General features: G+C 41.9%; 1 protein-coding gene and 1 long non-coding RNA gene across 6 annotated transcripts in view; both read left to right on the top strand.

The window, feature by feature from the left end:
* The window catches only part of rps6kc1 (ribosomal protein S6 kinase B1), an 80,183-nt gene that overhangs the window by 14,635 nt on the left and 43,584 nt on the right, over positions 1-21,964 (top strand). For 4 of the 5 annotated variants that reach the window (XR_001329350.3, XR_001329349.3, XR_001329348.3 and 1 more), the window contains exon 2: positions 7,097-7,132. Coding sequence is in view for 1 of the 5 variants with exons in the window: in XM_014205476.3 (XP_014060951.1) it covers positions 7,097-7,132 (36 nt within the window). In the remaining 4 variants the exon portion in view is untranslated. Of the gene's footprint in view, positions 1-6,881; positions 6,995-7,096; positions 7,133-21,964 lie in introns of those variants that run through there. The other variant, XM_045720932.2, reaches the window with a different exon arrangement.
* On the top strand, positions 16,617-17,150 carry LOC145879761 (uncharacterized). Its single transcript, XR_014392516.1, has 3 exons — positions 16,617-16,687; positions 16,742-16,937; positions 16,983-17,150. It is a non-coding gene; the product is annotated as an uncharacterized LOC145879761 (long non-coding RNA).

Here is a 21,964-nt window from a genome sequence, read left to right as displayed (position 1 = left end):
TCAACCTTTACTAAAGAATAGTCTAATAGCCGAGCTAGTTGTGATTCTCCCCCCCCCACCCCCCCCACATCACAGACCAGATTTGCCCTAACGACCAAGGGGTAGCTTGCTACTCAATGTAATAAAAATAAAGTAATGACCTTTCAAATAAGTTACCTTACAAGTTATGTTGGCTGACAATGTGTTAGCTATGCTGTCCTTACGAACCACAGAGCATATTACAGCATTATGTACCGGTATGTTAGTTAGCTACCTAACATTAGTAGTTAGACATCAAACTTGCCAGTATATTAACTATAGGCTATCTAACTATCCAACGTTTATTGACTTGATTATTTCCATAATTCTTAGCTTAGCTAAATGTTATAATTGTTGTGCATTCTCAATGGACACTCGGGTGCGTTCGTAAATTCGCTCTGGCTATCTACATCGATTTCAGAGCACTCTCGTCTGAGTGTACTAGAGCGCAGAATAAAGAATTTGCGAGCGCTCAGCACCAGTTAAATATGGCCGGTGTCAGTAAACGTCGGCAGAAAAGCGTAATTCAATTGTTTCCAGTCACAAGCGCTCTGGTTAACACAAACTGCCTAACCAGCTCTGCTAGGGTGAGTAAAATGATCAGAGTGATCTCATTTGTGTCTGGAAGTAGCTAGCAAGCTAGCCAACGTTAGCTTGGGTGTTTGACTGCCGTTCTAAGGCCAGAACACTCAAATCAACCCTACTCCTCGGCCCGAACATCCAGTGTGTGCTCCGAGAGCGAAACTGTCTGAACGCTCTGAATTTATGAGCGCCACGTTGTACAGCGCCATATTTTCTATTCCATTCTAATGGTGACCCCCAGGGTTTTTCATTTTTCATGGAATAGAAACACCATAATATTAATCAAATTAATTAAGCAAGTACAAGTCAAAAGTTTGGACACACCTACTCAATCCAGGATTTTTCTTTATTTTTACTATTTTCCACATTGTAGAATAATAGTGAAGACATCACAACTATGAAATAACACAGGTCTCCTGCGTGCCCCGCATTCCGTAGTACAGACATGGCCTGCTCTCCTTTTATGTAAGGAATTAGGCACTTTTCCAAGTTACTACAGAATGTATTGTAGACTGCACAGTAGCCTAATAAACAAATAAACACACTTTGTTAATAAAATAATGATAAAAAAATATTCTTTCAAATTGCAGATGTTCATTTAGTTATGGATCCATAACAAATTACTATGGGAATAAATATCACTGATTTACAGAAATATTGGAACAAAGTTGTCTAATGAAGGTCAACTATTTAGAATCCTCCACTCCTGTAGGCTACTCTCTACCGTCACGTTGTACAGCGCCATATTTTCCATTCCATCCGAATGGAAACCCTGAGGGTTTAGTTTTTTGTTTTTCTCTGAATAGAAACACCATAATATTAATCAAATGAATTAACCTCTTACATCTAGACGTAACGCTAGCGGAACACCTGCTCCAATATCCAATGATAGGCGTGGCGTGAATTACAGATTCCTCAAAAATACAAAAACTTAAATTTTTCAAACATATGACTATTTCACAGCATTTTAAAGACAAGACTCTCCTTTATCTAACCACACTGTCCGATTTCAAAAAGGCTTTACAGCGAAAGCAAAACATTAGATTATGTCAGCAGAGTACCAAGCCAGAAATAATCAGACACCCATTTTTCAAGCTAGCATATAATGTCACAAAAACCCAGAAAACAGCTAAATGCAGCACTAACCTTTGATGATCTTCATCAGATGACACACCTAGGACATTATGTTATACAATACATGCATGTTTTGTTCAATCAAGTTCATATTTATATCAAAAACCAGCTTTTTACATTAGCATGTGACGTTCAGAACTAGCATACCCCCCGCAAACTTCCGGGGAATTTACTAAATTACTCACGATAAACGTTCACAAAAAGCATAACAATTATTTTAAGAATTATAGATACAGAACTCCTTTATGCAATCGCGGTGTCCGATTTTAAAATAGCTTTTTGGTGAAAGCACATTTTGCAATATTCTAAGTACATAGCCCAGCCATCACGGGCTAGCTATTTAGACACCCGGCAAGTTTAGCCTTCACCAAAATCAGATTTACTATTATAAAAGTTTGATTACCTTTTGTTGTCTTCGTCAGAATGCACTCCCAGGACTGCTACTTCAATAACAAATGTTGGTTTGGTCCAAAATAATCCATCGTTATATCCGAATAGCGGCGTTTTGTTCGTGTGTCCCAGACACTATCCGAAATGGTAAATCAGGGTCACGCGCATGGCGCAATTCGTGACAAAAAAATTCTAAATATTCCATTACCGTACTTCGAAGCATGTCAACCGCTGTTTAAAATCCATTTTTATGCAATTTATCTCGTAAAAAAGCGATAATATTCCGACCGGGAATCTCCTTTTCGGCAAACAGAGGAAAAATCACAAAGACGGGGGCGGCCAGGGCACGCGCCTAAGCCCACAGTCCCTTGATCGGCCACTTGAGAAAGGCGATAATGTGTTTCAGCCTGGGGCTGGGATGACGACATTCAGGTTTTTCCCGGGCTCTGAGCGCCCATGGAAGACGTAGGAAGTGTCACGTTAGAGCAGAGATCCTTTGTAAAAGATAGAGATGGCAAAGAAGTTCAAGAAATGGTCAGACAGGCCACTTCCTGTAAAGGAATCTCTCAGGTTTTGACCTGCCATTTGAGTTCTGTTATACTCACAGACACCATTCAAACAGTTTTAGAAACTTTGGAGTGTTTTCTATCCAAAGCCAGTAATTATATGCATATTCTAGTTACTGGGCAGGAGTAGTAACCAGATTAAATCGGGTACGTTTTTTTTATCCAGCCGTGAAAATACTGCCCCCTAGCCATAACAGGTTAAGCCAAATTTAAATCAATCCCATATACTATGTTATTACAAAAAAGGTTTTACATTCTCTGGTAATGCCAATACGGAATACTACCAAATGCAGAATTCTGCGGCAGCACGCAAGGTGTGCCGCAGTATGACGCTACTTTTAAAGAAGGAACCACTGTTCCACTGTGTCATCAGCAAACTTAATGATTAGTGTTGGAGTCGTGTTTGGTGCGCAGTCGTGGGTCAACAGGGAATACAGGAGGGGACTAAGTACACACCCCTGAGGGGCCCCAGTGTTAAGGATCAGCGTGGCAGACGTGTTGTTGCCTACTCTTACCACCTGGGGGTGGCCCGTCAGGAAGTCCAGGATCCAGTTGCAGAGGGAGGTGTTTAGTCCCAGGGTCCTTAGCTTAGTGATGAGCTTCATGGGAACTATGGTGTTGAACGCTGAGCTGTAGTCAATGAACAGCATTCTCACATAGGTGTTCCTTTTGTCCAGGTGAGAAAGGGCAGTGTGGAGGGTGATTGATATTGCATCATCGCTTCCTTGGGCACAGGGACTATGGTGGTCTGCTTGAAACATGTAGGTATTACAGACTTGGTCAGGGAGAGATTGAAAATGTCAGTGAAGACACTTAACTTCTTGGGGCTATGTGGGACGCTAGCGTGCCACCCGTGGTGCACCCTATCAACAGCAGGTGCATTTCAAGAGCGGCAAATTTGAAACCAAATAAATGTCAAAATTCAAATTTTTCAAACATACAACTATCTTACACCCTTTCAAAGATAAACATCTCCTTAACCTCTATGGGCTAGGTGGGACGCAAGCGTCCCACCCGTGGTGCACTCCATCAACAGCAGGTGCATTTCAAGAGCGGCAAATTTGAATCCAAATAAATGTCAAAATTCAAATTTTTCAAACATACAACTATTTTACACCCTTTGAAAGATAAACATCTCCTTAATCTAACCACGTTTTACGATTTCAAAAAGGTTTTACGGCGAAAGCATAAATTTAGAGTATGTTAGGACAGTACATTTACAAGAGTTGTGTGTAATGTTGTGCCAATTCAAAGACAGGCGTCACCAAAACCATAAAATCAGCTAAAATGATGCACTAACCTTTTACAATCTCCAACAGATGACACTCCTAGGACATTGTGTTAGACAATGCATGCATTTTTAGTTCTATCAAGTTCATATTTATATCCAAAAACAGCGTTTTACTGTGGCGTTGATGTTCAGGAAATCGTTTCCCTCCAATAACCGGCATTCAAGTCAGCACCACAAATTAAATAATTAAAATTAGAAAACATTGGTAAAATATTATATTGTCATTTAAAGGATTATAGATTTACATCTCTTGAACGCAATCAATTTGCCAGATTTAAAAATAACCTTACTGGGAAATCACACTTTGCAATAATCTGAGCACTGCGCCCAGAAAAATACGCGTTGCGATACAGACTAGCCGCCATGTTGGGGAGATCTAAAATCGAAAATACTATGTAAATAATCCATTACCTTTGATTCTCTTCATCAGATGTCACTTCCAGGTATCACAGGTCCATAACGAATGTAGTTTTGTTCAAAAAAGCTCATCATTTATGTCCAAAAATCTCCGTCTTGTTAGCACATGATCTAAGCCCGCCGGACTTCACTTCATGAACGAGGGGAAAAAATATATTTACGTTCGTTCAAACATGTCAAACGTTGTATAGCATAAATCATTAGGGCCTTTTTTAACCAGAACATGAATAATATTCAAGGTGGACGAATGCATTCTCTTTTATAACGTATTGGAACGAGGGTACCCAACATGAACTCGCGCGCCAGGTGTCTAATGGGCCATCATCGTTCCATGGCTCTTGTTCGGTCAGATCTCCCTCCAGAAGACTCAAAACACTTTGTAAAGGCTGGTGACATCTAGTGGAAGCAATAGGAAGTGCCAAAATATTCCTCAGCCCCTGTGTTTTTCAATGGCATAGGTTTAAAGGTAATACAACACATCAGGTATCCACTTCCTGTCAGAATCTGTCTCAGGGTTTTGCCTGCCAAATGAGTTCTGTTATACTCACAGACACCATTCAAACAGTTTTAGAAACTTTAGGGTGTTTTCTATCCATATATAATAAGTATATGCATATTCTAGTTACTGGGTAGGATTAGTAACCAGATTAAATCGGGTACATTTTTTTATCCAGCCGTGCAAATACTGCCCCCTAGCCCCAACAGGTTAACAGTTGGTCCGTGCATGCTTTGAGTACACGTCCTGGTAATCCGTCTGGCCCAGCGGCTTTGTGAATGTTGACCTGTTTAAAGGTTTTGTTCACATCGGCTGTGGAGAGCGTTATCACACGGTCGTCCAGAACAGCTAGTGCTCTCATGCATGCTTCAGTGTTGCTTGCCTCGAAGCGAGCATAAGAGGCATTTAGCTCGTCTGGTAGGCTTGTGTCACTGGGCAGCTCGCGTCTGGGTTTCCCTTTGTAGTCCATAATAGTTTTCGAGCCCTGCCACATCCGACGAGCGTCACAGCCGGTGTAGTAGGATTCAATCTTAATCCTCTATTGACGCTTTGCTTGTTTGATGGTTCGTCTGAGAGTATAGCGGGATTTCTTATAAGCGTCCGGATTAGTCTCCCGCTCCTTGAAAGCGGTAGCTCTAGCCTTTAGCTCAATGTGGATATTGCCTGTAATCCATGGCTTCTTGTTGGGATATGTACGTACAGTCACTGTTTGAACGACGTCGTCGATGCACTTATTGATGAAGCCGATGACTGAGGTGGTGTACTCCTCAATGCCATTGGATGAATCGCAGAACATATTCCAGTCTGTGCTAGCAAAACAGCCCTGTAGCGTAGCATCCGCGTCATCTGACCACTTCCATATTGACCGAGTCACTGGTGCTTCCTGCATTTAGTTTTTGCTTGTAAGAAGGAATTAGGAGGATAGAATTATGGTCAGATCTGCCAAATGGAGGGCGGTGGAGAGCTTTGTATGCATCTCTGTGTGTGGAGTAAAGGTGGTGTCTGATTTTTATTTTTTTTCTCTGGTTGCACATGTGACATGCTGGTAAAAAATTGGGCCAATATACCACGGCTAAGCAGTGTTCTTAGACAATCAATCAAATTGATTTATGAAGCCCTTTTTTACATCAGCCGATGTCACAAAGTGCTATACGAAAACCCAGCCTAAAATCCCAAACGGCAAGCAATGCAGATGTAGAAGCACGGTGGCTAGGAAAAACTCCCTAGAAAGGCAGGAACCTATGAAGAAACCTAGAGAGGAACCAGGCTCTGAGCGGTGGTCAGTCCTCTTCTGGCTGTGCCGGGTTGAGATTATAACAGTACATGGCCAAGATGTTCAAATGTTCATAGATGACCAGCAGGGTCAGATAATAATAATAATAATAATCATAGTGGTTGTAGAGGGTGCAACAGGTCATCACCTCAGGAGTAAATGTCAGTTGGCTTTCATAGCTGAGCATTCAGAGTTCGAGATGGCAGGTGCACTAGAGAGAGGGCGTATAAAACAGGTCTGGGACAAGGTAGCATGTCCAGTGAACATGACACAACTCGGAGTGCCTGGATATAGCTGTTTGGCCATGTACCACAAACCCCCGAGGTGTCTTATTGCTATTATAAACTGGTTACCAATGTAATTAGAACAGAAAAAAGTCATTTTTGTTCATACCCATGGTATACGGTCTGATATACCACGGCTTTCAGACAATCAGCATTCGGGGATCGAACCACCCGGTTTATAATATGCTATAATGTCTGTATAGCAGTTATTTTTTCCCATGATACTGATGGCTCTTTATTGAAGGTATCGCAAACAAATGTTTAGGTTGTCTGTGCTGTTTTCCTTCATCCAGCGATCTTGGGGAGTTGCTGCCCCTTTGTGGTGTGTGTATGTATAGTGCCCTGTGTGTGTGTGCGCTCGTGTGGTGACATCTCGTTTGTGCACTGCTCCCCCACCGTGTCGCTGTATAATGTCCTCATTGTCAAGCGGCTAGAACTCTGAACCCTCCTCCGCTATCTGTGAATGACTCTGCTCTCCACAGCAGAACAGGGAATGTCTACAACAGTTCTACAGGGCCCATCCATCCAGGGTCCCCATTTTCGGTCTGTAGTGCAATAGAGAAGAATAACTTTTGGTGGCGATTGATGGTGGTGGGGCTTAAGGTTGCTTGCTGATCCTAACCCCTCTTTTTCTCTCCTGCTCAGATCATCTCCAGAAAGAACCCGGAGGACGTCCAAGAGGTAAGAACTACAGGATTATCTGACAGTGATGGGAAGAAAGTGAGAAAAGAAGGGCTAGAGGTAAAAGAGGGAAAACGGAGAGCGCGTGCGAGAGAGTGGCTTTGGATTTTGCTCCTATGGCTGGGCATGTTGCAGAGGTTAATGACCACGGTTATAATGGTGGTGACCATGTTTATCTTTGTAGTAGCTGTGACAATAACAACTGTTCTTATCACAAACCAAGGACATTTTTGGTCCACCAGCCACTCTGATTTAGTTTTTACCAGCCAAAATATTTTTCTTCATAATTACACCAAAAATCACAAAAATGAGTATGCCTTCTAATGTATTACCAGTAAGAATAATGGGGTATATTGCTGAATTTCATTTCATTTTGTGACTTGCGTCTTTTAACCAATGTATGTTAAAATAAATAATTTAGATCCAATAATAAAAACAAATAAGCACTTCAACAACTGACCATCAAGAATAAACAAAGTGCCTGCCCTGCCACAAAAGTGAGTGAGTGATGCAGGCTATTTATTAGTATAGTTCAGGTCTCTACGCTGACATTTTTTACAAGGAGTACATGATGTGCTTCTAAGTAGAAATGTAGAAGCACACACGTACATCTAGGATAACAATGACTTTTAGGAGTGATCTATGCACAATTAGGTGAGACAAAAATGTTCAACTGGAACTTTAATGGACAGGCCGTTACCATGGTAACTTGGGCACTCGCTTGTCTGTGATGGAAAATAATCTGACTGCGACGTCTTCCTAGCAGCAGACGGTTGCAGCAAACTCAAACTTACATTGGAAAACAACCTAGCATGTGAACAAAATTATGTAACTGTCCAAGAAACACGAGAACAAAGTTACACTTTAGTAGCCTTTGTCAATTCGACTAACTTCTACATGTGGGCTTAAAATATATATATACTGTCATTTCCAGACTATTAAGCGCACCTGAATATAAGCCGCACCCACTGAATTAAAAAAAATATATATTATTTTGAACATAAATTATCCGCACGTGTCTATAAGCCGCAGGTGCCTACCGGTACATTGAAACAAATGAACTTTACACAGGCTTTAACGAAACACGGCTTGTAACAAAAATAAATAGGCTTTAACGAAACACGGCTTGTAACAAAAATAAATAGGCTTTAACGAAACACGGCTTGTAACAAAAAATAAAAAATTAGCAGTAAGCTTTAGTTGTCTTTTTGCACTGAGTCAATTCCTCACGCTGCTGTTTCCAACGTCTTATCATCGACTCATTAAGACCAAGCTCCCGTGCAGCAGCTCTATTTCCTTTTCCAACAGCCAGATCAATCGCCTTCAACTTGAAAGCTGCATCATATGCATTTCTCCGTGTCTTTGACATGAGGGTGACAAAATGACTACCGTAATCAGAATGATGGGAAGTTTGAGAGCGCTCGATTTAATCTAAACAGTAAACAAAAAAGTTGTTTGACCTTAACCCGTTCGGCAATTTCATTGGTCTAATGAAAGCTTCATGCCGCCAAAAAACTGAGCACGTCACAGAATGTTTTTTTTGTAATTTTTTTAAAAATTGAAAGCGGGAAAAATCCATATATTAGCCGCGTCATTGTTTAAGCCGCGAGGTTCAAAGCCTGGGAAAAAAGTTGCGGCTTATAGTCCGGAATTTACGGTATAGAGCATTTGCGATTTATAGTATGTGCCCACCTGCCAACGTGGCTGGTGAAATATACATTCTTACGGCCCATGTACACCGTGCAGTGAACCCGCTTCCCATTAATTTTCAATGGAAGGAACGCGGTGAGAGCGGAGTGGTCTGGGGACCGTTGGGGGGCACGAATGTGGCGTGGGAGGCGGTGAAAAAGTAATGCATTTCCCAACTTTATGAAATCACCAGCGGCTAACGCTGGGCAACGATCAATCATATCGAGTGGTTCCCATGACGAATTTGAGACTCTGCGACCCAATGCTAGAGACTTTCTTCAGCAAAGATGGCTGACAAAAATACTAGAATGGAAGCAAATGTAAGAAATTATGTCATAACTAATCATGAAAAAAATGTACAGTTGAGAGGAATAAGTTAATGTAGAGATGATTCTGCATGCTTTTGTGTCAGTTAATTTAGGAAAAATCTCTATTTAGCAAGCTCGTTGACTAGCTAACATTAGCCAGATAGCTTTATGAGCATTTTTGTTGTTGAATGTTTTGGGACTCCTGAGAAAACCAGGCTGTTGTCTTGGGAAACAGTGGATGTAAAGAATCTAGCTAGCTAAAGCATTTACGGCAAATTTAAAGTACAATTTTGTAAGCTTGCCTTGCTGATATTTACCATGCAATGCAACTAAAGTAATGCCGTTAGCTAACTCTTTTGTTATTGCGTAGTGGAGGATAAAAATACCTGTATGCCTATGGATGTGTAGCTAGTTTTGTAGCCGATCTGTGTGTGGACCCTAAAACAGTTGGTATACATATTAGTTCAGAACAGTGATTTTAATTGCTTCCACCAGTTAATCATTAATCCCCAAGAAATTGCAGGAAATTACTGTTACACACATGACTGTTACATGCTAATATTATAATGTCAATATTAGCTAGCTAGCTATGAACCACAGCAATCATAGCCGGTTGTATTAACTTCAAGACATTCTGAATGGCATCAATGAAGCCTATGGATTGAGTAGAATATAATATAACTTTGTTGTGCCAAGGATGCAAGTCGTATATACATGTAGTTATTACCAAGCATGAGTTCCCCACATACATTGAATGTATTCTCTGATCTTGTCCTCTATCTTGGCAAATAAAGGTGTGGTTCAGGTATGAATGTCTGTGGGACATTCTTTTTTCAGTCATATCCAATACCAGGAATATCAAACTCCAGTCTTTGAATGATGCTGTGCACTGTATTTATTACAATTATACACTTCAACAGTGTTTACCATTCCTGACCCTAGGACATCAATAGTTACACGTAACATTGTCTTAGACTAGAATGCAGGATTTAACTAGTTAAAGGCTGATTTGTAATTCATACATACAGGACCAGAATTACAAAAACAGTACACTACACTTCCTATGCATCATATAAATAATGTAAAACAGGTTCTTCTCGCCAGCTCATTTCCTTAATCTGCACTGATCTGAGGACACAGGATAGGTGTAGTATTTAATCAAATTGGATACTTAATTTCAACTAGTAGAGAATGTGAAAAGCTTTATTGAGAAGTTCTTTATCCAAGTGTTATAAATACATAATTCATGCATTATAAATATTATTTTTGTGATATTATATTTTAAATACAAGTTCAATCGGTACTTCAATGCACATCTGGTCTGCATTAAAAACAGAGGAGGACTGAGGTGGGGAGAGAGGTGCAAGAGTGTCAAAGACACAAGGGGAAAGAGATGAGAACAGAGGAGCAGGGAAGACTGCATATGAGTAATGATTTACAGTGCTACTAAACGTCATTCTCTCAGGTCATAACAGTTACAGAAGTATCTCTAACCAGCCTTGGACCCCCAGTTGGCCCAAGGGTTATCTTAAAGTGGGTGAGGTGGTGATGATGGGACTGGGGGTTGGTGTCCTCTCTCACATCAAAACATACCTGCAGATGAGAGGGAGAGAGAGAGATGGGATGATTAAGCCTAGTCTTTTTAAATCTAACAGTATGTCTGTCATCATAATCATCAGGAGGTGAAATGCAAAACTGACCATGGATCATTAACTCTGGGACTACTACATCTCTATCTGTATTTCAATGTAAAGCATCTATTTTATAATGTTTCATGTTGACTCGGCGAAGTGACCTCTTACCTCTGATCATGCTGTTCTCTATGTCAAGCAGTTCAGAAGCTGGAGGGGTTCACATATATAAAGAGACCGTGTTCAACAGGAATCCGTTTGTGTGTGGCCTCACCTGGTGTCCAGTGTCCACACTGAGTGGCTCCAGAGTACTTTATACTGAAAAACATGCACAGACACCCGAGGACAAACAATATAGCGTAGTAAGATAAATAATGAGATGTCTTAACTTCTATGGGCTAGGTGGGACGTTTGCGTCCCACCCTAATCAACAGCCAGTGGAATCGCTTGGCGCGAAATACAAATACCTCAAAAATGCTATAACTTCAATTTCTCAAACATATGACTATTTTACACCATTTTAAAGACAAGACTCTCGTTAATCTAACCACATTGTCCGATTTCAAAAAGGCTTTACAGCGAAAGCAAAACATTAGATTATGTTAGGAGAGTACATAGACACAAATAATCACACAGCCATTTTCCAAGCAAGCATATATGTGTCACATAAACCCAAACCACAGCTAAATGCAGCACTAACCTTTGATCTTCATCAGATGACACTCCTAGGACATTATGTTATACAATACATGCATGTTTTGTTCAATCAAGTTCATATTTATATCAAAAAACAGCTTTTTACATAAGCATGTGATGTTCAGAACTTGCATACCCACCGCAAACTTCCGGGGAATTTACTAAATTACTCATGATAAACGTTGACAAAATACATAATTATTTTAAGAATTATAGATACAGAACTCCTTTATGCAAACGCTATGTCAGATTTTAAAATAGCTTTTCGGCGAAAGTGCATTTTGCTAAATTCTGAGTACATAGCTCGGCCATCACAGGCTAGCTAATTTGACACCCACCAAGTTTGGGGCTCACTCAACTCAGAATTACTATTAGAAAAATTTGATTACCTTTGCTGTTCTTCGTCAGAATGCACTCCCAGGACTTCTACTTCAACTACAAATGTTGTTTTGGTTCCAAATAATCCATAGTTATATCTAAATACCTCCGTTTTGTTCGTGCGTTCAGGTCACTATCCGAAGAGTAACGCGCGAGCGCATTTCGTGACAAAAAAATTCAAAATATCCCATTACCATACTTAGAAGCATGTCAAACGCTGTTTAAAATCAATTTTTATGCAAGTTTTCTCGTAAAATAGCGATAATATTCCAATGTTGTATTCATTCAAAGGCTGAAAGAAAAAAATTGAGAAGTCTCGTGAACGCGCATCTCAGTCTCACTGTCCTCAGGCTGACCACTTACAAACTCTGCTGCTGTACTTTGCCCAGAGACAGCAGACACCCCATTCCACTTTCTGGCGGCTTTAGAGAGCCAATGGAAGCCTTAAAGTGTCACGTTACAGCACAGATGCTGTATTTTCGATAGAGATGCAACAGAAGGACAACAAATTGTCAGACAGGGAACTTCCTGTATGGAATCTTCTCAGGTTTTGCCTGCCATATGAGTTCTGTTATACTCAGACACCATTCAAACAGTTTTAGAAACTTTAGAGAGTGTTTTCTATCCAAATCTACTAATTATATGCGCATTCTCATTTCTGGGCAAGAGTAGTAACCAGTTTAAATCGGGTATGTTTTTTATCCGGCCGTGAAAATACTGCCCCCTAGCCCCAACAGGTTAATATTCTCCATGGTTGGTCCTCTTGCCTATTCTTTGAAGGCGGAAGGACACCTGAGCCTGCTTACTGCACAAAACACAATCCATCAATCAGATTGATATATCAGTGTTTAGGTTGTAGGGTGTCTAATTGTTGAAAAACATTTTCAGTATGGGTGACTCTTAACCTCTATGGGCTAGGTGGGACGCCTACGTAACAGCCACTGCCAGCTTGTGGCGCGATTTTCAAAACCTTAAAAATCCTATTACTTCAATTTCTCAAACATATGACTATTTTACAGCCATTTAAAGACAAGACTCTCGTTAATCTAACCACACTGTCCGATTTCAAAAAGGCTTTACAACGAAAGCAAAACATTAGATTATGTCAGCAGAGTACCAAGCCAGAAATAATCAGACACCCATTTTTCAAGCCAGCATATAATGTCACCAAAACCCAGAAGACAGCTAAATGCAGCACTCACCTTTGATGATCTTCATCAGATGACAACCCTAGGACATTATGTTATACAATACATGCATGTTTTGTTCAATCAAGTTCATATTTATATCAAAAACCAGCTTTTTACATTAGCATGTGACGTTCAGAACTAGCATACCCCCCGCAAACTTCCGGGGAATTCGCTAACATTTTACTAAATTACTCACGATAAACGTTCACAAAAAGCATAACAATTATTTTAAGAATTATAGATACAGACCTCCTCTATGCACTCGATATGTCCGATTTTAAAATAGCTTTTTGGTGAAAGCACATTTTGCAATATTCTAAGTACATAGCCCAGGCATCACGGGCTCGCTATTTAGACACCCGGCAAGTTTAGCACTCACCATAATCATATTTACTATTATAAAAATGTCATTACCTTTTGTTGTCTTCGTCAGAATGCACACCCAGGACTGCTACTTCAATAACAAATGTTGGTTTGGTCCAAAATAATCCATCGTTATATCCGAATAGCGGCGTTTTGTTCGTGCGTTCCAGACACTATCCGAAATAGTAAAGAAGTGTCGCGCGCATGGCGCAATTCGTGACAATAAAATTCTAAATATTCCATTACCGTACTTCGAAGCATGTCAACCGCTGTTTAAAATCAATTTTTACGACATTTTTCTCATAGAAAAGCGATAATATTCCGACAGGGAATCTCCTTTTCGGCAAACAGAGGAAAAAATCCCAAAGGCGGGGGCGGTCGGGGTCACGCGCATAAGCCCAGTGTCCCTTGATCGGCCACTTGAGAAAGGCGATAATGTGTTTCAGCCTGGGGCTGGAATGACGACATTCTGTTTTTTCCCGGGCTCTGAGCGCCTATGGACGACGTGGGAAGTGTCACGTTAGAGCAGAGATCCTTAGTAAATGATAGAGATGGAAAAGAAGTTCAAGAAATGGTCAGACAGGCCACTTCCTGTAAAGGAATCTCTCAGGTTTTGACCTGCCATTTGAGTTCTGTTATACTCACAGACACCATTCAAACAGTTTTAGAAAATTTAGGGTGTTTTCTATCCATATGTAATAAGTATATGCATATTCTAGTTACTGGGTAGGAGTGGTAACCAGATTAAATCGGGTATGTTTTTTATCCAGCCGTGTCAATACTGCCCCCTAGCCCTAACAGGTTAAGAGCCTGTTTTGTTTTTGTGCAGACATCATCCATATCTGAGAAGTCGAAATTAAAGGGAGAGAAACTGGCAATTGTAATAACTGACACAGCTTATTAAATGTAAAGAATACTCTTTATTGCAATGTGGGCGTCTCTTAAAATAGCCATTGGTTGTGCATAGTGCAGTCTATGGTGTTGCCAGGGAACAGCACCCTCTTTGAAGAAGTAGGAGGTGAAGATCTCCTCCACATTGATTGCCTCCCGTGTTGCATTGTTGGCCCTGTCCGTGCAACATCCTGTAGAGCAGCAGACCTCTGGTCTGGCACAGGGCGGAGAGCTGCATGTCCCCTCCTGGTCCTCATTTGCACACTCTGTATGTAGATTGTTTTTCTATTGTGTTATTGACTGTATGTTTGTTTTATTCCATGTGTAACTCTGTGTTTGTGTCGCGCTGCTTTGCTTTATCTTGGCCAGGTCGCAGTTGTAAATGAGAACTTGTTCTCAACTGGCCTACCTGGTTAAATAAAGGTGAAATATAAAATATGCAGGACACAGTTTGCCTTCACATAGGCCTGAATTCCCCCATTCCCAGATGGCCCTGGTCACACTCGCGACAATGCACCCAACGGTGAATTCCCCTACACGGTAATTGTTTTGAAGGAATCTCCAGTTGCAAGGTATCTGTAGGAATATGGAAGATAATGTCATTATTAGACTTTTACATCAGCAGGTCATTGTGGATTACTAAAGTATAATATCTCTTATAACAAATCATGATAACATTGGATAGATAGATGCATGTGACAGCAGGATCATATCAAGGAAAATGAATACATAAATACCACTTGAAGCTTGATGATGAGTTGATCATTTGTTGTGCTAAGGCAGAAACTTATTTGACAGCTGGAGCTGCTGTCCTTTCACCCTCTTTCATGGCTATTAGCTAGCTACCTACAAATGCATTAGTTTGTTTTTAATTTACAATGATAAATACATCAAGATAGCTAGCTAATATGAGGTTATTTAATTAATTTTTATTTCACCTTTATTTAACCAGGTAGGCAAGTTGAGAACAAGTTCTCATTTACAATTGCGACCTGGCCAAGATGAAGCAAAGCATTTCGACACATACAACAACACAGAGTTACACATGGAGTAAAACAAACATACAGTCAATAATACAGTAGAAACATAAGTCTATATACAATGTGAGCAAATGAGGTGAGATAAGGGAGGTAAAGGCAAAAAAGGCCATGGTGGCAAAGTAAATACAATATAGCAAGTAAACACTGGATTCACCTAGCTAGCTATACAGTATTTAATGTTGGCTAGTTAGCTAGCTACGTTAGTAGCTTATTTGATCGACCGCCTCGATTCGGTCTTATGTAGCAAAATTTGAAATGGTGTTATTTACATTGGATAAAAATAGAGGCTCGTAGATAGAACATTGTATAATATACTGCAGTTGAGGAACAAATGGGAAAGTAATTCTGCTTTGGAAGTTGATAAACTTGTAACCCCACTTTTGAGAAAATGGCCCTTTGAATGTTTTGGGACACCTACTAGAGAGCTCTTTGTCTACACCCACTCAGCATCATTCACACCCTCTTGAGCCTTAGCTCCACCCATCTCTTTAAGGTTTGACATGTGAGACCATGTACTAAACCGTGAGTACGGTATTGTACAACCAAAGATTTCATGACTAAAGGCTGGTTTATACAACTACTTATACTTATACAACTGTCTGTATACAGTTGTTACAGTGACATCATGAACATTCTATTGTCGTCCGACATCAAAGTTGTCGTTATGGAAAAAGTATACACACAAAAACGACAGGCTGCATGACATCAGCAGCCTGGGGGTCCAAAATGGCATAACTGATGCATTTTAACACCAATAAACCCATCAGGTTTAAAAATGAATTTAGTATATGTCAATCTAGCAAACCAGGCAACTAAAAGCAACTTTCTCAACAATGTTTTTGGTTTGTTTCTAAATTCAAAAGCAAAAAATGAAACGTCCCTTTTTCAGGAACCTGTCTTTCAAAGATCATTTGTATAAATCCAAATAATTTCACAGATCTTCATTAAACACTTTCCCATGCTTGTTCAATGAACCATAAACAATTCATGCAGATTGTGTGTGTGTGTGTGTGTGTGTGTGTGTGTGAGTGTGTGTGTGTGTGTGTGTGGAGGTTTCATGTGTGTGTGTGTGTGTGAGGTTTCATTGTGTGTGTGTGTGTGGAGGTTTCATTGTGTGTGTGTGGGAGGTTTCATTGTGTGTGTGTGGGAGGTTTCATTGTGTGTGTGTGTGAGGTTTCATTGTGTGTGTGTGGAGGTTTCATTGTGTGTGTGTGTGGAGGTTTCATTGTGTGTGTGTGGTGGAGGTTTCATTGTGTGTGTGTGTGTGTGTGGAGGTTTCATTGTGTGTGTGTGGTGGAGGTTTCATTGTGTGTGTGTGTGGAGGTTTCATTGTGTGTGTGTGTGGAGGTTTCATTGTGTGTGTGTGGAGGTTTCATTGTGTGTGTGTGTGGTGGAGGTTTCATTGTGTGTGTGTGTGTGGGAGGTTTCATTGTGTGTGTGTGGAGGTTTCATTGTGTGTGTGTGTGGAGGTTTCATTGTGTGTGTGTGTGTGGAGGTTTCATTGTGTGTGTGTGTGGAGGTTTCATTGTGTGTGTGGAGGTTTCATTGTGTGTGTGGAGGTTTCATTGTGTGTGTGGAGGTTTCATTGTGTGTGTGGAGGTTTCATTGTGTGTGTGGAGGTTTCATTGTGTGTGTGTGGAGGTTTCATTGGTGTGTGTGTGGAGGTTTCATTGTGTGTGTGTGTGGAGGTTTCATTGTGTGTGTGTGTGGAGGTTTCATTGTGTGTGTGTGTGTGGAGGTTTCATTGTGTGTGTGTGTGGAGGTTTCATTGTGTGTGTGTGTGTGGAGGTTTCATTGTGTGTGTGTGTGTGGAGGTTTCATTGTGTGTGTGTGTGGAGGTTTCATGTGTGTGTGTGTGTGGAGGTTTCATTGTGTGTGTGTGTGGAGGTTTCATGTGTGTGTGTGTGTGGAGGTTTCATTGTGTGTGTGTGTGTGGAGGTTTCATTGTGTGTGTGTGTGTGGAGGTTTCATTGTGTGTGTGTGTGTGGAGGTTTCATTGTGTGTGTGTGTGTGTGAGGTTTCATTGTGTGTGTGTGGAGGTTTCATTGTGTGTGTGTGTGGAGGTTTCATTGTGTGTGTGTGTGTGGAGGTTTCATGTGTGTGTGTGTGTGTGGAGGTTTCATTGTGTGTGTGTGTGTGTGGAGGTTTCATTGTGTGTGTGTGGAGGTTTCATTGTGTGTGTGTGGGAGGTTTCATTGTGTGTGTGTGTGTGGAGGTTTCATGTGTGTGTGTGTGTGTGTGTGTGGAGGTTTCATTGTGTGTGTGTGTGTGGAGGTTTCATTGTGTGTGTGTGGAGGTTTCATTGTGTGTGTGTGTGTGGAGGTTTCATTGTGTGTGTGTGTGGAGGTTTCATGTGTGTGTGTGTGTGTGTGGAGGTTTCATTGTGTGTGTGTGGGGTGTGTGTGTGTGGAGGTTTCATTGTGTGTGTGTGGAGGTTTCATTGTGTGTGTGTGTGGAGGTTTCATGTGTGTGTGTGTGGAGGTTTCATGTGTGTGTGTGTGTGGAGGTTTCATTGTGTGTGTGTGTGGAGGTTTCATTGTGTGTGTGTGTGTGGAGGTTTCATTGTGTGTGTGTGTGGAGGTTTCATTGTGTGTGTGTGTGTGTGTGTGTGTGTGTGTGTGTGTGTGTGGAGGTTTCATGTGTGTGTGTGTGGAGGTTTCATTGTGTGTGTGTGTGTGGGAGGTTTCATTGTGTGTGTGTGTGTGTGGGGAGGTTTCATTGTGTGTGTGTGTGTGTGGAGGTTTCATGTGTGTGTGTGTGTGTGTGGAGGTTTCATTGTGTGTGTGTGTGTGTGGAGGTTTCATTGTGTGTGTGTGTGTGGAGGTTTCATTGTGTGTGTGTGGGAGGTTTCATTGTGTGTGTGTGTGGAGGTTTCATTGTGTGTGTGTGGGGAGGTTTCATTGTGTGTGTGTGTGTGTGGGAGGTTTCATTGTGTGTGTGTGTGGGAGGTTTCATTGTGTGTGTGTGGAGGTTTCATTGTGTGTGTGTGTGGAGGTTTCATTGTGTGTGTGTGTGTGGGAGGTTTCATTGTGTGTGTGTGGTGGAGGTTTCATTGTGTGTGTGTGGTGGAGGTTTCATTGTGTGTGTGTGTGTGGAGGTTTCATTGTGTGTGTGTGTGTGTGGAGGTTTCATTGTGTGTGTGTGTGTGTGTGGAGGTTTCATTGTGTGTGTGTGTGTGAGGTTTCATTGTGTGTGTGTGTGGAGGTTTCATTGTGTGTGTGTGTGTGGGGAGGTTTCATTGTGTGTGTGTGTGTGGAGGTTTCATTGTGTGTGTGTGTGGAGGTTTCATTGTGTGTGTGTGTGTGTGTGGAGGTTTCATTGTGTGTGTGTGTGTGTGGAGGTTTCATTGTGTGTGTGTGTGGGGAGGTTTCATTGTGTGTGTGTGTGGGAGGTTTCATTGTGTGTGTGTGTGTGGAGGTTTCATTGTGTGTGTGTGTGGAGGTTTCATTGTGTGTGTGTGTGGGAGGTTTCATTGTGTGTGTGTGTGTGTGGAGGTTTCATTGTGTGTGTGTGTGGAGGTTTCATTGTGTGTGTGTGTGTGGAGGTTTCATTGTGTGTGTGTGTGGAGGTTTCATTGTGTGTGTGTGTGGAGGTTTCATTGTGTGTGTGTGTGTGGAGGTTTCATTGTGTGTGTGTGTGTGGAGGTTTCATGTGTGTGTGTGTGGAGGTTTCATGTGTGTGTGTGTGTGTGTGGAGGTTTCATTGTGTGTGTGTGGAGGTTTCATTGTGTGTGTGTGGAGGTTTCATTGTGTGTGTGTGTGTGGAGGTTTCATTGTGTGTGTGTGTGGAGGTTTCATTGTGTGTGTGTGTGTGGAGGTTTCATTGTGTGTGTGTGTGTGGTTTCAGTGTGTGTGTGTGGAGGTTTCAGTGTGTGTGTGTGTGGAGGTTTCATTGTGTGTGTGTGTGGGGAGGTTTCATTGTGTGTGTGTGTGGAGGTTTCATTGTGTGTGTGTGTGTGTGGGAGGTTTCATTGTGTGTGTGTGTGTGGAGGTTTCATTGTGTGTGTGTGGAGGTTTCATTGTGTGTGTGTGTGTGGAGGTTTCATTGTGTGTGTGTGTGGGAGGTTTCATTGTGTGTGTGTGTGGGAGGTTTCATTGTGTGTGTGTGTGTGTGGAGGTTTCATTGTGTGTGTGTGTGTGGAGGTTTCATTGTGTGTGTGTGGTGGAGGTTTCATTGTGTGTGTGTGTGTGGGGAGGTTTCATTGTGTGTGTGTGTGGGAGGTTTCATTGTGTGTGTGTGTGTGGAGGTTTCATTGTGTGTGTGTGTGTGGAGGTTTCATTGTGTGTGTGTGTGGAGGTTTCATTGTGTGTGTGTGTGGAGGTTTCATTGTGTGTGTGTGTGTGTGGAGGTTTCATTGTGTGTGTGTGTGGGGAGGTTTCATTGTGTGTGTGTGTGGTTTCATGTGTGTGTGTGTGGAGGTTTCATTGTGTGTGTGTGGTGTGTGTGGAGGTTTCATTGTGTGTGTGTGTGTGTGGAGGTTTCATTGTGTGTGTGTGTGTGAGGTTTCATTGTGTGTGTGTGTGTGAGGTTTCATTGTGTGTGTGTGTGTGGAGGTTTCATTGTGTGTGTGTGTGGGAGGTTTCATTGTGTGTGTGTGTGGAGGTTTCATTGTGTGTGTGTGTGGAGGTTTCATTGTGTGTGTGTGTGGAGGTTTCATTGTGTGTGTGTGTGTGGAGGTTTCATTGTGTGTGTGTGTGTGTGGAGGTTTCATTGTGTGTGTGTGTGTGGAGGTTTCATTGTGTGTGTGTGTGTGTGGAGGTTTCATTGTGTGTGTGTGTGGAGGTTTCAGTGTGTGTGTGTGTGGAGGTTTCATGTGTGTGTGTGTGTGGAGGTTTCATTGTGTGTGTGTGTGTGTGGAGGTTTCATTGTGTGTGTGTGTGTGGAGGTTTCATTGTGTGTGTGTGTGGAGGTTTCATTGTGTGTGTGTGTGGAGGTTTCATTGTGTGTGTGTGTGGAGGTTTCATGTGTGTGTGTGTGGAGGTTTCATGTGTGTGTGTGTGGAGGTTTCATTGTGTGTGTGTGGAGGTTTCATTGTGTGTGTGTGGAGGTTTCATTGTGTGTGTGTGTGTGGAGGTTTCATTGTGTGTGTGTGTGGAGGTTTCATTGTGTGTGTGTGTGGAGGTTTCATGTGTGTGTGTGTGTGTGGAGGTTTCATTGTGTGTGTGTGTGTGGAGGTTTCATTGTGTGTGTGTGTGGAGGTTTCAGTGTGTGTGTGTGTGTGGAGGTTTCATTGTGTGTGTGTGTGTGGAGGTTTCATTGTGTGTGTGTGTGTGTGGAGGTTTCATTGTGTGTGTGTGTGTGGAGGTTTCATTGTGTGTGTGTGTGTGTGGAGGTTTCATTGTGTGTGTGTGTGTGGAGGTTTCATGTGTGTGTGTGTGTGTGGAGGTTTCATTGTGTGTGTGTGTGGAGGTTTCATTGTGTGTGTGTGGAGGTTTCATTGTGTGTGTGTGGAGGTTTCATTGTGTGTGTGTGTGTGGGAGGTTTCATTGTGTGTGTGTGTGTGGAGGTTTCATTGTGTGTGTGTGGGGAGGTTTCATTGTGTGTGTGTGGTGGAGGTTTCATTGTGTGTGTGTGTGGAGGTTTCATTGTGTGTGTGTGTGTGGAGGTTTCATGTGTGTGTGTGTGTGGAGGTTTCAGTGTGTGTGTGTGTGTGGAGGTTTCATTGTGTGTGTGTGGAGGTTTCATTGTGTGTGTGTGTGGAGGTTTCATTGTGTGTGTGTGTGGAGGTTTCATTGTGTGTGTGTGTGGGAGGTTTCATTGTGTGTGTGTGTGGTAGGTTTCATTGTGTGTGTGTGTGTGAGGTTTCATTGTGTGTGTGTGTGTGGAGGTTTCATTGTGTGTGTGTGTGTGTGGAGGTTTCATTGTGTGTGTGTGTGTGTGGAGGTTTCATGTGTGTGTGTGTGTGTGTGGAGGTTTCATTGTGTGTGTGTGTGTGGAGGTTTCATTGTGTGTGTGTGTGTGGAGGTTTCATTGTGTGTGTGTGTGTGGAGGTTTCATTGTGTGTGTGTGTGTGGAGGTTTCATTGTGTGTGTGTGTGTGGAGGTTTCATTGTGTGTGTGTGTGTGTGTGGAGGTTTCATTGTGTGTGTGTGTGTGTGGAGGTTTCATTGTGTGTGTGTGTGTGGAGGTTTCATTGTGTGTGTGTGTGGAGGTTTCATGTGTGTGTGTGTGTGGAGGTTTCATTGTGTGTGTGTGTGTGGAGGTTTCATTGTGTGTGTGTGTGTGTGGAGGTTTCATTGTGTGTGTGTGTGTGGAGGTTTCATGTGTGTGTGTGTGTGGAGGTTTCATGTGTGTGTGTGTGTGGAGGTTTCATTGTGTGTGTGTGTGTGGAGGTTTCATTGTGTGTGTGTGTGTGGAGGTTTCATTGTGTGTGTGTGTGTGAGGTTTCATTGTGTGTGTGTGTGTGGAGGTTTCATTGTGTGTGTGTGTGTGTGTGGAGGTTTCATTGTGTGTGTGTGTGGAGGTTTCATTGTGTGTGTGTGTGTGGAGGTTTCATTGTGTGTGTGTGTGTGGAGGTTTCATTGTGTGTGTGTGTGTGTGGAGGTTTCATTGTGTGTGTGTGTGTGTGGAGGTTTCATTGTGTGTGTGTGTGTGGAGGTTTCATTGTGTGTGTGTGTGTGGAGGTTTCATTGTGTGTGTGTGTGTGG

The sequence above is a fragment of the Salmo salar genome, chromosome 06 (assembly GCF_965601325.2).
Source record: "Salmo salar chromosome 06, fSalSal1, whole genome shotgun sequence".
NCBI classification, from domain to species: Eukaryota; Metazoa; Chordata; class Actinopteri; order Salmoniformes; family Salmonidae; genus Salmo; species Salmo salar.
Note: the sequence above shows the minus strand (reverse complement) of the source record. Positions and strands in the feature narration are given on the sequence as shown.